Below are 12,031 nucleotides of genomic sequence, written 5' to 3' on the forward strand. Positions count from 1 at the left end.
ACGTGTTTCTGGCGCTGAACGCCAGATTGCAACATGGAACTGGCGTTGAACGCCAGTTTACGTCGTCTATCTTCGCATAAAGTATGAACTATTATATATTGCTGGAAAGCCTTGGATGTCTACTTTCCAACCCAATTGAGAGCGCACCAATTGGACACCTGTAGCTCCAAAAAATCCATTCCGAGTGCAGGGAGGTCAAAATCCAACAGTATCAGCAGTCCTTTTTCAGCCTAAATCAGATTTTTGCTCAGGTCCCTCAATTTGAGCCAGAAAATACCTGAAATCACAAAAAAACACACAAACTCATAGTAAAGTCTAGAAATATGATTTTTTCTTGAAAACTAATAAAATTCTATTAAAAGATAATTAAAACATGCTAAAATCTACATGAAATTACCCCCCAAAAGCGTATAAAATATTCGCTCATCATGCCGTCAAGCTGATAATAGGTATTAATGGAGCCTCTGTGTGGCCCTTCGACAGAACCTTGGATACTGGTAATATTAAATTTATCTGTGCCTTTCAATACTTCATTATGATATACTTAGTAGGAGTACCAAGTGCCTAAAGCAATCTTGTGTTATTGTGTTCAGGGAGGTTCAGAGGGTTGGTGGAGTGCATAGTTGTCTAGCACCCACCATGTCTCAAGACCATCGTCAGCTAGACAGCAGTCTGATATGCCGGGTCATCTTGCCGTTGATGCAGTCCAACCTCTCTGTCAGCATTCCAATTTTGCAAGGTGCAGTCCAAGCGAGCTACCACTTCAAACTGTCCTACAGAAAGGTGTGGATGGCCAAGCAAAAGGCAGTTGCACAAATCTTTGGGGATTGGGAGGAGTCGTACAATAAGGTTTCCAAGTTGCTTCAGGCACTGCAGAGCTGTGTTTTTGGTACCATTTGTGACCTCCGTGTCAAACCATTCTACGGTGGGCACCTCCTTGTACGTGACTACAATATGTTCGACAAGGTATTTTGGTATTTCCCGTCATGTGTAGAAGCCTTCAAGCATTGCAAGCCCTTTGTCTCTGTAGATGGGACGCATTTGTATGGCAGGTATGGTGGTGTGTTGCTTATTGCGGTCACGCAAGATGGGAATAGCAACATCCTGCCTATTGCCTTTGCCATTGTGGAGTCTGCGAGCACCGAGTCATGGTCGTTCTTCCTAACTAATCTGAGACGCCACGTCACTCCACAAGACGGTCTACTGGTTATCTTCGATAGATCTCAGGCTATCAAGGCAGCGCTTAGCTCCGATGACAGTGGTTGGCATCCCCCTAGAACCTACCATGCTTACTGCATCAGACACAAAGCTGCAAACTTCATGACACGGTTCAAGTCAGGCGAGGGTAAGAGGTACCTCATTAATGCTGCTTATAGTCCAAGCAAGGCCGATTACGAGTGGTAGATAGATGCGTTGAGAGGAGTTTCGCCTACCATGGTTGACTAGGCTAGTCATTTTAGGAAGGAGATTTGGCTACAGCATTGTGACGGCGGGCGTCGGTTTGGCCACATGACGACAAATCTATCCGAGTGCATCAATGCAGTGTTGAAGGGCACCCGGTACTTGCCGATATCTGCCATTGTGCGCATCACGTATGAGAGATTACAAAAGTTATTCATGACGAAGGGCAAAGAGGCACAATCACAGCTCACTACTGGATGCCGATTCTCACAGAGATTATTGGCCGCCATTGAGAAGAATAGAGAAGGGATACCAAAGATGCATGTCACTCACTGTGACAGGTGGGCATCGGTGTTTGTTGTGGAGGAGCTTGAGCCATTTGAGGGAAAAGGGATGGTTCCTTCCGTGTTCGGCTATCAAAGGGCACGTGTGATTGCGGAGTATTCCAGTCACTCCACTATCCGTGCCGTCACGCACTAGCTGGGTGTGCCGCTGCTAGCATTGAGTGGGGCCCGTATGTGCATCCTGTGTACAAACAGGAAGCTGTTTTCAAGGTGTACGAGATGGAGTTTCCCCCTATACCAGACGAGTCGATGTGGACGGAGTGGCATGGGACTAGGCTGTGTCTTAACCTATCAATGCGTCGGAAGGCAACTGGAAGGCCCGTGTCCACCAGATTTCGGAATGACATGGATGAGACCAAGTGGCATGAGAAGCGGTGTGGCCTGTGTAGGCAATACGGTCATACTAGAAGGGGATGTCATAATCAACCCACGAGTGATGTATATGTCTCACTAATGTCGTATGTTTACCGAAGTTGGCATGTGTTGGTCTTTTTTTTATGTAGTGTGTTATCAAATATTGTAGTGTCAATGTACGTGAAACTTTGAAAGTTCTATTGCAAGGTTTAATGAGAAATAATCACTTTATAAGATTTTTTTTTTGCTTGAAAGGAACAGTAAGCATAAACATAAATGCAAATAAGAAAGAAGACGAATATAAATAACAATATGCACAAACAAAGTACCACTAACATTCAATCCAAGTTAAATCCGAATGTACATACCATACACCTAAATAATGAAAAATACATACATAGTCTAAATCCAACTACAGTACAGACAATACTACAAGCATTATCTCTGGTATGGATCCTGGTAGTGACGCTTGTGCCCAATGCCACATGGAGGAGGCTGAGCCTGTCACTGAGGTTGGGCCGGTCGAGGATCTAGGCCCATGGCTGCCGGCTCCTGCTGCGTGTGAGGACAATACGTCTGCATCCCTCCGGACGATAAACATATGGCAAACTGGTGTAACTAAAGCTGAGTCTGCGGGTGAGGAGCTACCGGTGTTGGGACTGGGTCAGGTACATGCCATAGTCGTGGAAGGGGGAGTCGCGTACTGGCTGCCTGGCCGAAGGCCCATTTCGTATGACCCAACAGATGAGGGTGAAATATGAGGCATCCAGGACGAGGTCTAGGCAGGAGCTGATGGGTGATGGTCCTCCGTTATGCCAACCTTTCTGCCTGTGCGAAATGTCTCGGCTAACCTATCCATGACGGGTTCCTGCACCGTGTGTAGGAAAGTGTCGTCGAGTAGAATCTCATCAAGGAAGACGTCATCCTCATGCTGGGTCCCGGATGGACCTCCCTCATGCCAACCGGGTGGTGATGTATCCCACGCTGGCTGAGACTGATGCCCACTGGATCCGGATGAATGCCACGCTCCGTGCCACGAGGGAGGGGGAGGAGGTGCATGAGTCGGTGCTGTAGGTGGAACGACACCGTGAACTGGTACATCTCCGTAATCCTCGTGACGGTTGAACTTTGCCTCCTCCTCTGAGTCTGCGTCCCCCCTAGCCCGTCGAGGCCTGACCCTCTCCCTCCGGACGGGCTCACCTAGATGACGCTCTCTCTGGCTCCACTCCCTCCTAGCTGGTCGGTGAGTGTCCTCTCTGACCTCTCTCGCACGTCTCCTCCGATCTGGCATGCCCCTCAGAAGGGTCAGATCGTCCCTCGGCTGACTTGAAGTGGGCTAGACGTCGGGGGACAACTCCACCAGCCTGGGGTCCTCCAAAACCTCCTACCCAGATAGATTCCTCACATGGCAAGCCCCACATCACCAATCGTAGTACTCACTGATCGGCCTAGTGTCGCCTGTATAGTGTACTGTAATCCGGCAACCAGGCTCGAACTTTTGCCTCCAACCATCATACCACTGCTGAAGTCGCTCCGGCCACCAAACATCCTCACCGCGACTAGTGGTGGTCAGATACCTGATGTTAAACTCATTAAATAAATAAAATAGGTTCACTAGAAAAACAACAAACAACAACGAACATATAACTTTGAAGAAACTAACCACGTTCATACCTGTCAAGATTCAATGGAATCCCCGACACTGGTTTCTCCCCATTGAACTGTCGTTTCACCCAATCGACGTGGTGAAATCGGACAATGTTGAAGCAGACTATAAGAATGGCCGACAACCATGTACCCCACTCCGCCTCCTCATGGAACCAACCTGGGCACAGGTCCTGCAGTGCAGGGTCGTCGTACACAGCAAGTAGAAGGAAATATCACGCAATATTTAATTTCATGACTTACCTCATCGAACCATAACCGGTCGATGGATACCCTATAGTGCAAGACCCTGGTCTGGTGCTGGTCTTTACTCTGATGTTGCAATCCAACCAATCTGAAAGTAACAAAGACATATACAACTACTTAAGTTATGAACAATGCGAATTAACAGTAAAGCTTAACATGAAACACAGAAGTTATTTGGATACCTGGCAGCTTGCGGGTACTGGTAGACTCCTCTATCTGGTGGACACTACTGGAGAAATCTCTGGTAAATCCAACTCATCAGCAGCAGAGTGCAACCGGCGATATCTGTGACTCCCCGCTGTGCCGCCAAACAGAGTGACTGGTAAGTCCAGGCCAGCACAGCAGAGCCCTATGATAGCGCCCTGCACTCCACGAAGTCTCGGAGAAGCGGTAGCCACTGTACGTGCACCAGGTTGTTGGACTTGTCTGTCAACAGATACCCTCCAATCAGTAACATAATGTAGCATCAAGCATACTGTCGGAGGGTCTCAGGATCGTCGGTGGGGGACATCTGTCGGACACGATCATGCAACCAGACCAGCTTCAACGTGAATGACTCCTTCCTCTGCTCCGCCTGCTGTGCCGCCACCGGTGGCCTGGCACCAAGCAGCTGCTCCACCATCACCCACGTCTCAGTGTTGTACCACCGACCAAAGTCATGAAGGCACCCCCCAACGGGGTTCCTGTGTGCACGTAGGCCCAGGTGGTGTGCCACGTCCTGTAGGGTGATAGTGACCTCACCCCACGGAAGATGAAACGTGTGCGTCTCCGGACGCCATCGCTCCACGAGTGCCGAAATCAGGGAATTGTAAAATTTGAAGTCCCTGAGTGGCACTGTGTCGCCGAATCTGGCCTCAACCAGATACGGGACGATGTTGTCGAGTGGAGGAAGGGTATGATTGACTCGTTAGGGAAATAGAAGACGAGGCCTCTGCGGAATGAAAAATAAATTTTTAGCCTATACATAGATAATAATACATTTTTCTACTCTACTAAGGAACAAAGTACGACTCCTACTTAGTAACATTCTGCCATGTGCCTACTTTACAGCTGTCTCTAACTTACTTATGTCGGTAAGCAAATCATAATTATGTCATACAAATCTTACACAAGCAAATATTGTTCAAAATTCATCATACAGTCCTACCCCTAAAGCATCTTACTTAGTGCTTGTCACTACGAGACTACCCTAACAATGTCCACATACTTAGATTAACTGAACATAATGCAACTAACCTCAAAGTCGGCCGCCCTAGCATAATGCGAAGTCTCGTTTAGTCTGTTGATGTCAACGTTGTTGCCCACCTGGCGTGCCATCACAATATCGGACTCAAATATGGAAGGAAACGGTTAAAAGAGGGGAGAAAGAGTTTGACTAGGTCAAAGTGGGGTCTAGGAAAAGGATGTAAACGACTTATACTTATAGGCGCCCCTCAGCCTTATCTCGTTTACAGTGTAAAGGAGATAGACACGTCGCAGCTGACGTGTCATATCTCGTTTACACTGTAAACGAGATATGTAAACGAGATATGATTGAGAAACGCAAAATGGTAAATATTTTCAAAAATTATTTATTTCAGTAATTAATGCATTTTTTTATTTATTTAAATAAAAAATTCTATTGGATACACTCTTCAGGTAAAAGTATTAATAACTCAAGTTTTTATTTGGTATCAAAGTTTAATTTCATGTCAAATTTAATTCTTGTGAATTCTTAATTGATATAATATATGTAAATTAGGGTAAAAAATTCTAAGTCTTTAAGATTATGAGATGGATACGAGAGATTTAGGAGTTTTGGTAATTATCTTTTTATTATATCAAATATTTATTTAATATATGGTATTTTTGTTTATGATATATGTTAACATATTTATGTATTATGTTTTTTTACCAAAAAACATGAAATTATTTGTTGAAAGTTGTACTCTGAAAATGAAAAAATATTTAATATTAAATACTTTGTTTTATAGCTTTTTTATGGTTTTGAAAATCAAACTGGACCAACCGATTTAATCGGATTAACTGAAAACTAGTCACCTAACTAATTCAATTGAAGCAAAACACCATTTGGCAAAAAATCAATGAAAGAACCAGTCAAACTGATAGTTAACAGGTGAACCGATTGAACCGATCGATTTTTTTTTTAAAGATTTCCCAAACTTCCCAAACTGAACACTACCGCTTGCTATACCCCATCACAGAAAAAGGCTCCAGCCACCACCAGCTGCCACTGGCCCTCTTCTCGCCGTGGAATCTCTGTTCGGACACATTGCAAGTCGCTCGCATCGCTGATGAGCGGATAATTTGTACGCTTTTTGGCATTGTTTTTAGTATGTTTTTAGTATGATCTAGTTAGTTTTTAGTATATTTTTATTAGTTTTTAGTTAAAATTTACTTTTCTGGGCTTTACTATGAGTTTGTGTGTTTTTCTGTGATTTCAGGTATTTTCTGGCTGAAATTGAGGGACCTGAGCAAAAATCTGATTCAGAGACTAAAAAGGACTGCAGATGCTGTTGGATTCTGACCTCCCTGCACTCGAAGTGGATTTTCTGGAGCTACAGAAGCCCAATTGGCGCGCTCTCAATGGCGTTGGAAAGTAGACATCCTGGGCTTTCCAGCAATATATGATAGTTCATACTTTGCCCAAGATTTGATGGCCCAAACCGGCGTTCAAAGTCACCCTCAGGAATTCCAGCGTTAAACGCCGGAACTGGCACCAAAATGGGAGTTAAACGCCCAAACTGGCATAAAAGCTGGCGTTTAACTCCAAGAGGAGTCTCTACACGAAAATGCTTCAATGCTCAGCCCAAGCACACACCAAGTGGGCCCGGAAGTGGATTTTTATGTCATTTACTCATTTCTGTAAACCTTAGGCTACTAGTTTTCTATAAGTAGGACCTTTTACTATTGTATTTAAAATCTTTTGATCACTTTAGATCTCTAGATCATCTTTGGACGTCTAGTTCTTAGATCATTGGGAGGCTGGCCTCACGGCCATGCCTAGACCTTGTTCTTATGTATTTTCAACGGTGGAGTTTCTACACACCATAGATTAAGGTGTGGAGCTCTGCTGTACCTCGAGTATTAATGCAATTACTATTGTTCTTCTATTCAATTCCGCTTGTTCTTGTTCTAAGATATCACTTGTTCTTCAACTTGATGAATGTGATGATCCGTGACACTCATCATCATTCTCACTTATGAACGTGTGACTGACAACCACCTCCGTTCTACCTTCGATTGGGTGAATATCTCTTGGATTCTTGATTGCACGATGCATGGTTGATCGCCTGACAACCGAGTGCTCGCCTGCAACCGAGCCAACCATTCCGTGAGATCAGAGTCTTCGTGGTATAGGCTAGAACTGATGGCGGCATTCAAGAGAATCCGGAAGGTCTAACCTTGTCTGTGGTATTCTGAGTAGGATTCAATGATTGAATGACTGTGACGTGCTTCAAACTCCTAGCAGGCGGGGCGTTAGTGACAGACGCAAAAGAATCGCTGGATTCTATTCCGGCCTGACCGAGAACCGACAGATGATTAGCCATGCTGTGACAGAGCATAGGAACATTTTCACTGAGAGGATGGGAGGTAGCCACTGACAACGGTGAAACCCTACATAAGCTTGCCATGGAAAGGAGTAAGAAGGATTGGATGAAGACAGTAGGAAAGCAGAGAGACGGAAGGGAAGGCATCTTCATGCGCTTATCTGAAGTTCCTACCAATGAATTACATAAGTATATCTATCTTTATCTTTTATGTTTTTATGCGTTCATCACCATATCCATTTGAGTTTGCCTGACTAAGATTTACAAGATGACCATAGCTTGCTTCATACTAACAATCTCCGTGGGATCGACCCTTACTCGCGTAAGGTTTATTACTTGGACGACCCAGTGCACTTGCTGGTTAGTTGTGCGAAGTTGTGTTAATGCCATGGTATTGAACACCAAGTTTTTGGGGTTCATGACCGGGGGTTATGAGAGTTGTGAAAAGTATTGTTCACAATTTCGCGCACCAATCGCCCACCTCACCGTCGCACGTCGTTCATCTTGTCGCTCGCCTCTTCGATCACCTCGCCGTTGCTCACCTCAACGGTAAGCACTCCTCGGCTCCTCTCTCAATAGCCACTGCTTGCTGCTTGCTTGCTTCAGTGCTTCATCAATTTTATTTTTTTAATTTTATTGATTTATTCTTCAATCTTCAATGCTTCTTCAGTGCTTCTTCTCTTGGTTGTCGTCACCGTCGTTGACGCAACCAGCGTCGTCACCTCACCCGCGTCCCTCTCCTTGCTACTTCACGGTTTGTCTACTTCGTCTTTGTCGCCGGTTCGCTGCCTAAATCGCCTCTTAGTTCTCCGCCGCGAGTGATAATGTGTCGCCGTTTGCTTCTTCGATTTGGTCGACGGTAAGCTCCTCGCCTCTAACCTTTCATTCTTCCCTGACTCCCTATATCATCGCCCTAGGTTCTTCAGTTACTGTTAAATTAATTTTGGGTTCATCTTTTTTTCCATTAATTTTAAGATTGTGAGCTGAGTTTGTGTTCTGAGTTTGGAATGGGATTATTTATTTAATTTGTTGAAGGCTGGTGTGATTCTGAATTCAAATTTAATTTGAATTCTGAGTTTGAAACTGGATTCAATTTAGTTTTTGTTACTGATATGTTTTCAGTTTAATTTGGATTCAGAAGTCAGAACAATGTTGCTGATTAATGGATTAGAATCCCCAAAACTAAATATGATTATATGCTTTGGCTCTCTTATATTCAGCAGAAATTTGTAATTGAATTGAACTTTGTGTTATAATTGTATGATGTTTGGTTTTAGGATTTTTACTATTCAGTAAATAGAAATGATGCTCTTATTGGAAGTTTTTGAATACTTGATTATTAGAAGTTATTGTTAAACTTTTTGTTCTGAATTTTTTTCGGTGATGTGATTAGGGGTAACAATATGTACCTTACCTGTGGGTATCCAATCCGACCCCACCCAGTAGCGTAGGGTTGCCAATCCGATTCGCAGCGGGTAGGGTAGGGTGCGAGTAGGGTTTCGTGCGGGTCGGGTAGGGTGCGTGTTGAGCTTCAACCCTATCCGACCAATCCATACCCTATATATGTATATGTTATATACTTATATAAAAATATGTTTCAAGTGGATGTTGAACTAAAGATCTCTCACTAAATAAAAAAAATCCTTAGCCACTAAAAGAAGATTATTAATTGATAATTTAATACTTTTTTTTTTACATAAAAGTCAGTTCTATTTTAAATTATTATCAAGTTATATAATAATGTTGTATTTTTTTTGTAACCCGTGGGTAGGATCAGGTACCCGCGGGTTGAGAACGAGTAGGGTTAGGGTTGAGATATTCTCAACCCGCGGGTAGGACAGGGTTGAGTTTATATAAAATTCTCAACCCGCTTGTAGGGTTAAGGTTGGCTCCAAACCCTACCGTACCCTACTTATTGCCACCCCTAGATGGGATAAGTATTGCTAACTACTTCATTTTCATTTGAACTTAGAAATTAATGAAATTGTTTATTTTGTAAATTTTTAGTGATAAATTATGGATATTGTGAAATTTTAAAATTAGTTTAGAAATTATTAAATTTGAATATTTGAAATTATATATTAAATTTTAATAATTTTATTGTATATTTAATTAAATTAGTTCAACCATTATCTGACTCTGGTTAGTCCATTGAATCAGTCACTCGACCGGTTCAATGATCGGTTTCGTTCTCGCAACCTTGCCTTTTTTTTAGATTGGAAGTTGTATTTTTTAAAATTTTATATTATAGTGTGTTATTTTATATTTTCGGACTAATAGAAAAAATAACTATTATTTGACACTACGTGTGTCTTCACTTGTTATATTGCATCATCATCATCATCTTCTTTGAAATGCAGATGCAGATATGCTAACATTCTCTGCAACGTCATCAACTTGAGCTTCCTTACTCTCTTATCGACACAAACACTTGCAAGCTCTTCTCCAAAAGCACCTTCAACGATACCACCTCTTCCAACATCACATTCAGTTTCTCCATTGTCGCACCAATAGTAAACATCATGCTACACTCTGCTCCAATCCTCCATCTTTCAATTTACATCCATCATGTACTCCATATACAATATACTCATTACAATCTCAATTAGTTAAAATGAGGAAAAAATCTTTTATCTCAATTGAACCAACATGTAGTTAAAAGTATGGTCTTTTTTAACCTCTAGGCATTTTACTTGTTTACATTGACCTTTTCTTTCTTATTCTGTAGACAACACATTTAAGTAAAAGTAATAATTTTCTTCAAATAAAGCTGGTATATTTATATTTTGTAGCTTTGCTCTGAATGCCCTTGAACTATTTGCTGAAATGTTTCTTAGACCTGTTTGTGTAGGTGCAAAATTCTGGTGAAGATACTAAGAAATATACATATGACTTAAACTATCTAATTTTCAAACATATGGTATGACCAAATTATTTTTAAAATTGGAATGTTAATAAAGCAGAGTGCATGATTAATAAGTTCGTTTGCCAACAGGGAATGAGGGTTTTAAGAAGCCTCGAGGTCTTGAAACTGGGAGTTGTCAACTACTTGGATGCCTTGAAACTGCAAGAAAAGCTGGTCTTGGATAGAAAATCTCATAGGATATGGGATACTCTTCTGTCTTTGCAACATCCACCTACATACACTGTTGGCAAGAGACAAACTGTTCACAATTTATTAATCCCACAGTCGGAATTGGAACAAATTGGAGCTGAACTTCACTACACACAACGGGGAGGAGACATTACATTTCATGGTCCACACCAAGCCATTTTATATCCTATCATATCACTTCGTGACATGGGAATCGGTGCTCGAAGTTATGTGGAAAAAATGGAGCTAACTATGATTGAAATGGCAGCTCAATACGGTGTGAAGGCTTGTCCTGGACAAGCTGGTGAGACAGGTGTGTGGCTTGGAGAAAGGAAGATAGGTGCCATTGGTGTTCGGATATCAAATGGAATCACTTCTCATGGTTTGGCATTCAACATTGATCCTGATTTAACCTACTTTAGGCACATTATTCCCTGTGGAATTGCTGATAAAGAAGTTACATCACTGAGAAGGGAGACACATTCTATTTTTCCACCTGAAGAAATAATACAGGAACAGTTAATTTCTTGTTTTGCAAGAATATTTGATTATGATAACCTTATCTGGAAAGAGGATGCTTCAGTAGTTATTGATGGAACCGAATGAGATGAAAGTATTTTAGCAAAGAAATTGTTGTATAACTTCTATTTTTGCTTTTATTCTTTCTTATTTTACTGTGACACATTCATTCTTACAATTATAGAGCAAATGGTGCTACTTATTGCAAAGTTGTATGTTCCCGAAAAAGATGGCACTGACTACAATTCCACACATAAATTTATCTTCCATAAACATTGTGTTTTGGCAGATAACTTCGTTATTGATTTCTACGGAAATGCTTACCACTTTAGGAATATAATGATTGGTTGAAGAAATGCTAAATTATATTTTAATCTCGTCATTCTAAGAGTGCAAGCAAGCCGCTATTTATGCATTACCTGATAATTTTGGTACTTTATCAGAGTCCATGACTCAAACCTCTTAAATTATTCATTTTCCACAGAAATCTTTAACCACCAACAACCTCTTCACTTTTAGATACACTTGTGTATTCCAATTCTACGTTTTGCCATAAATTACAACACAAAAGTGCCTTCCAACTCTCCAATGGGGTAGTTTCATGCACCAGAATTTTCTTATAATTACTGTTGTCAATTGTTGTTTCAAATAAAATCTGCCATGAAAGCTGCCACTCAGCGAGCTCTGGTGGATCTCTTCGCCCTGGTTATCATCATACATTTAATCATGTGCTCTATAGTTTCAGTCAATTGTGAGAATAGAAGTAATCTGATAGATAGGTTGGTGACGCGGAAGCTGCTAGTTCGTGCAAGTGTAAATAAATTGAAAAGATTATATGAAGCTTCTCAGAAATCAGT

The 12,031-nt window shown here is 41.9% G+C and overlaps 2 protein-coding genes across 4 annotated transcripts; both read left to right on the forward strand.

Annotated features, from left to right (window-relative positions):
* Positions 1-639: 639 nt before the first annotated feature.
* LOC112805684 (uncharacterized) lies at positions 640-1,404 on the forward strand. Its single transcript, XM_025848030.1, has one exon. The coding sequence runs from the start codon at positions 640-642 to the stop codon at positions 1,402-1,404; it is 765 nt and encodes a 254-aa protein (XP_025703815.1).
* An 8,485-nt stretch (positions 1,405-9,889) lies between these two features.
* LOC112698214 (octanoyltransferase LIP2, mitochondrial-like) lies at positions 9,890-11,383 on the forward strand. 3 transcript variants are annotated; one of them, XM_072197217.1, is made up of 3 exons: positions 9,913-10,074; positions 10,399-10,481; positions 10,557-11,383. In XM_072197217.1, exons 2-3 carry the CDS (start codon positions 10,479-10,481, stop codon positions 11,259-11,261), a joined length of 708 nt encoding a protein of 235 aa, XP_072053318.1. In that variant the 5' UTR covers positions 9,913-10,074; positions 10,399-10,478; the 3' UTR covers positions 11,262-11,383. The 3 variants fall into 3 exon arrangements, with proteins under 3 accessions (XP_072053319.1, XP_072053318.1, XP_025607349.1); XM_072197218.1 differs by lacking the exon at positions 10,399-10,481 and having other exon boundaries at positions 9,890-10,074; XM_025751564.3 differs by having other exon boundaries at positions 9,918-10,481.
* The last annotated feature ends 648 nt before the right edge of the window (positions 11,384-12,031 follow it).

The sequence above is a fragment of the Arachis hypogaea genome, chromosome 6, assembly GCF_003086295.3.
Source record: "Arachis hypogaea cultivar Tifrunner chromosome 6, arahy.Tifrunner.gnm2.J5K5, whole genome shotgun sequence".
NCBI classification, from domain to species: domain Eukaryota; kingdom Viridiplantae; phylum Streptophyta; class Magnoliopsida; order Fabales; family Fabaceae; genus Arachis; species Arachis hypogaea.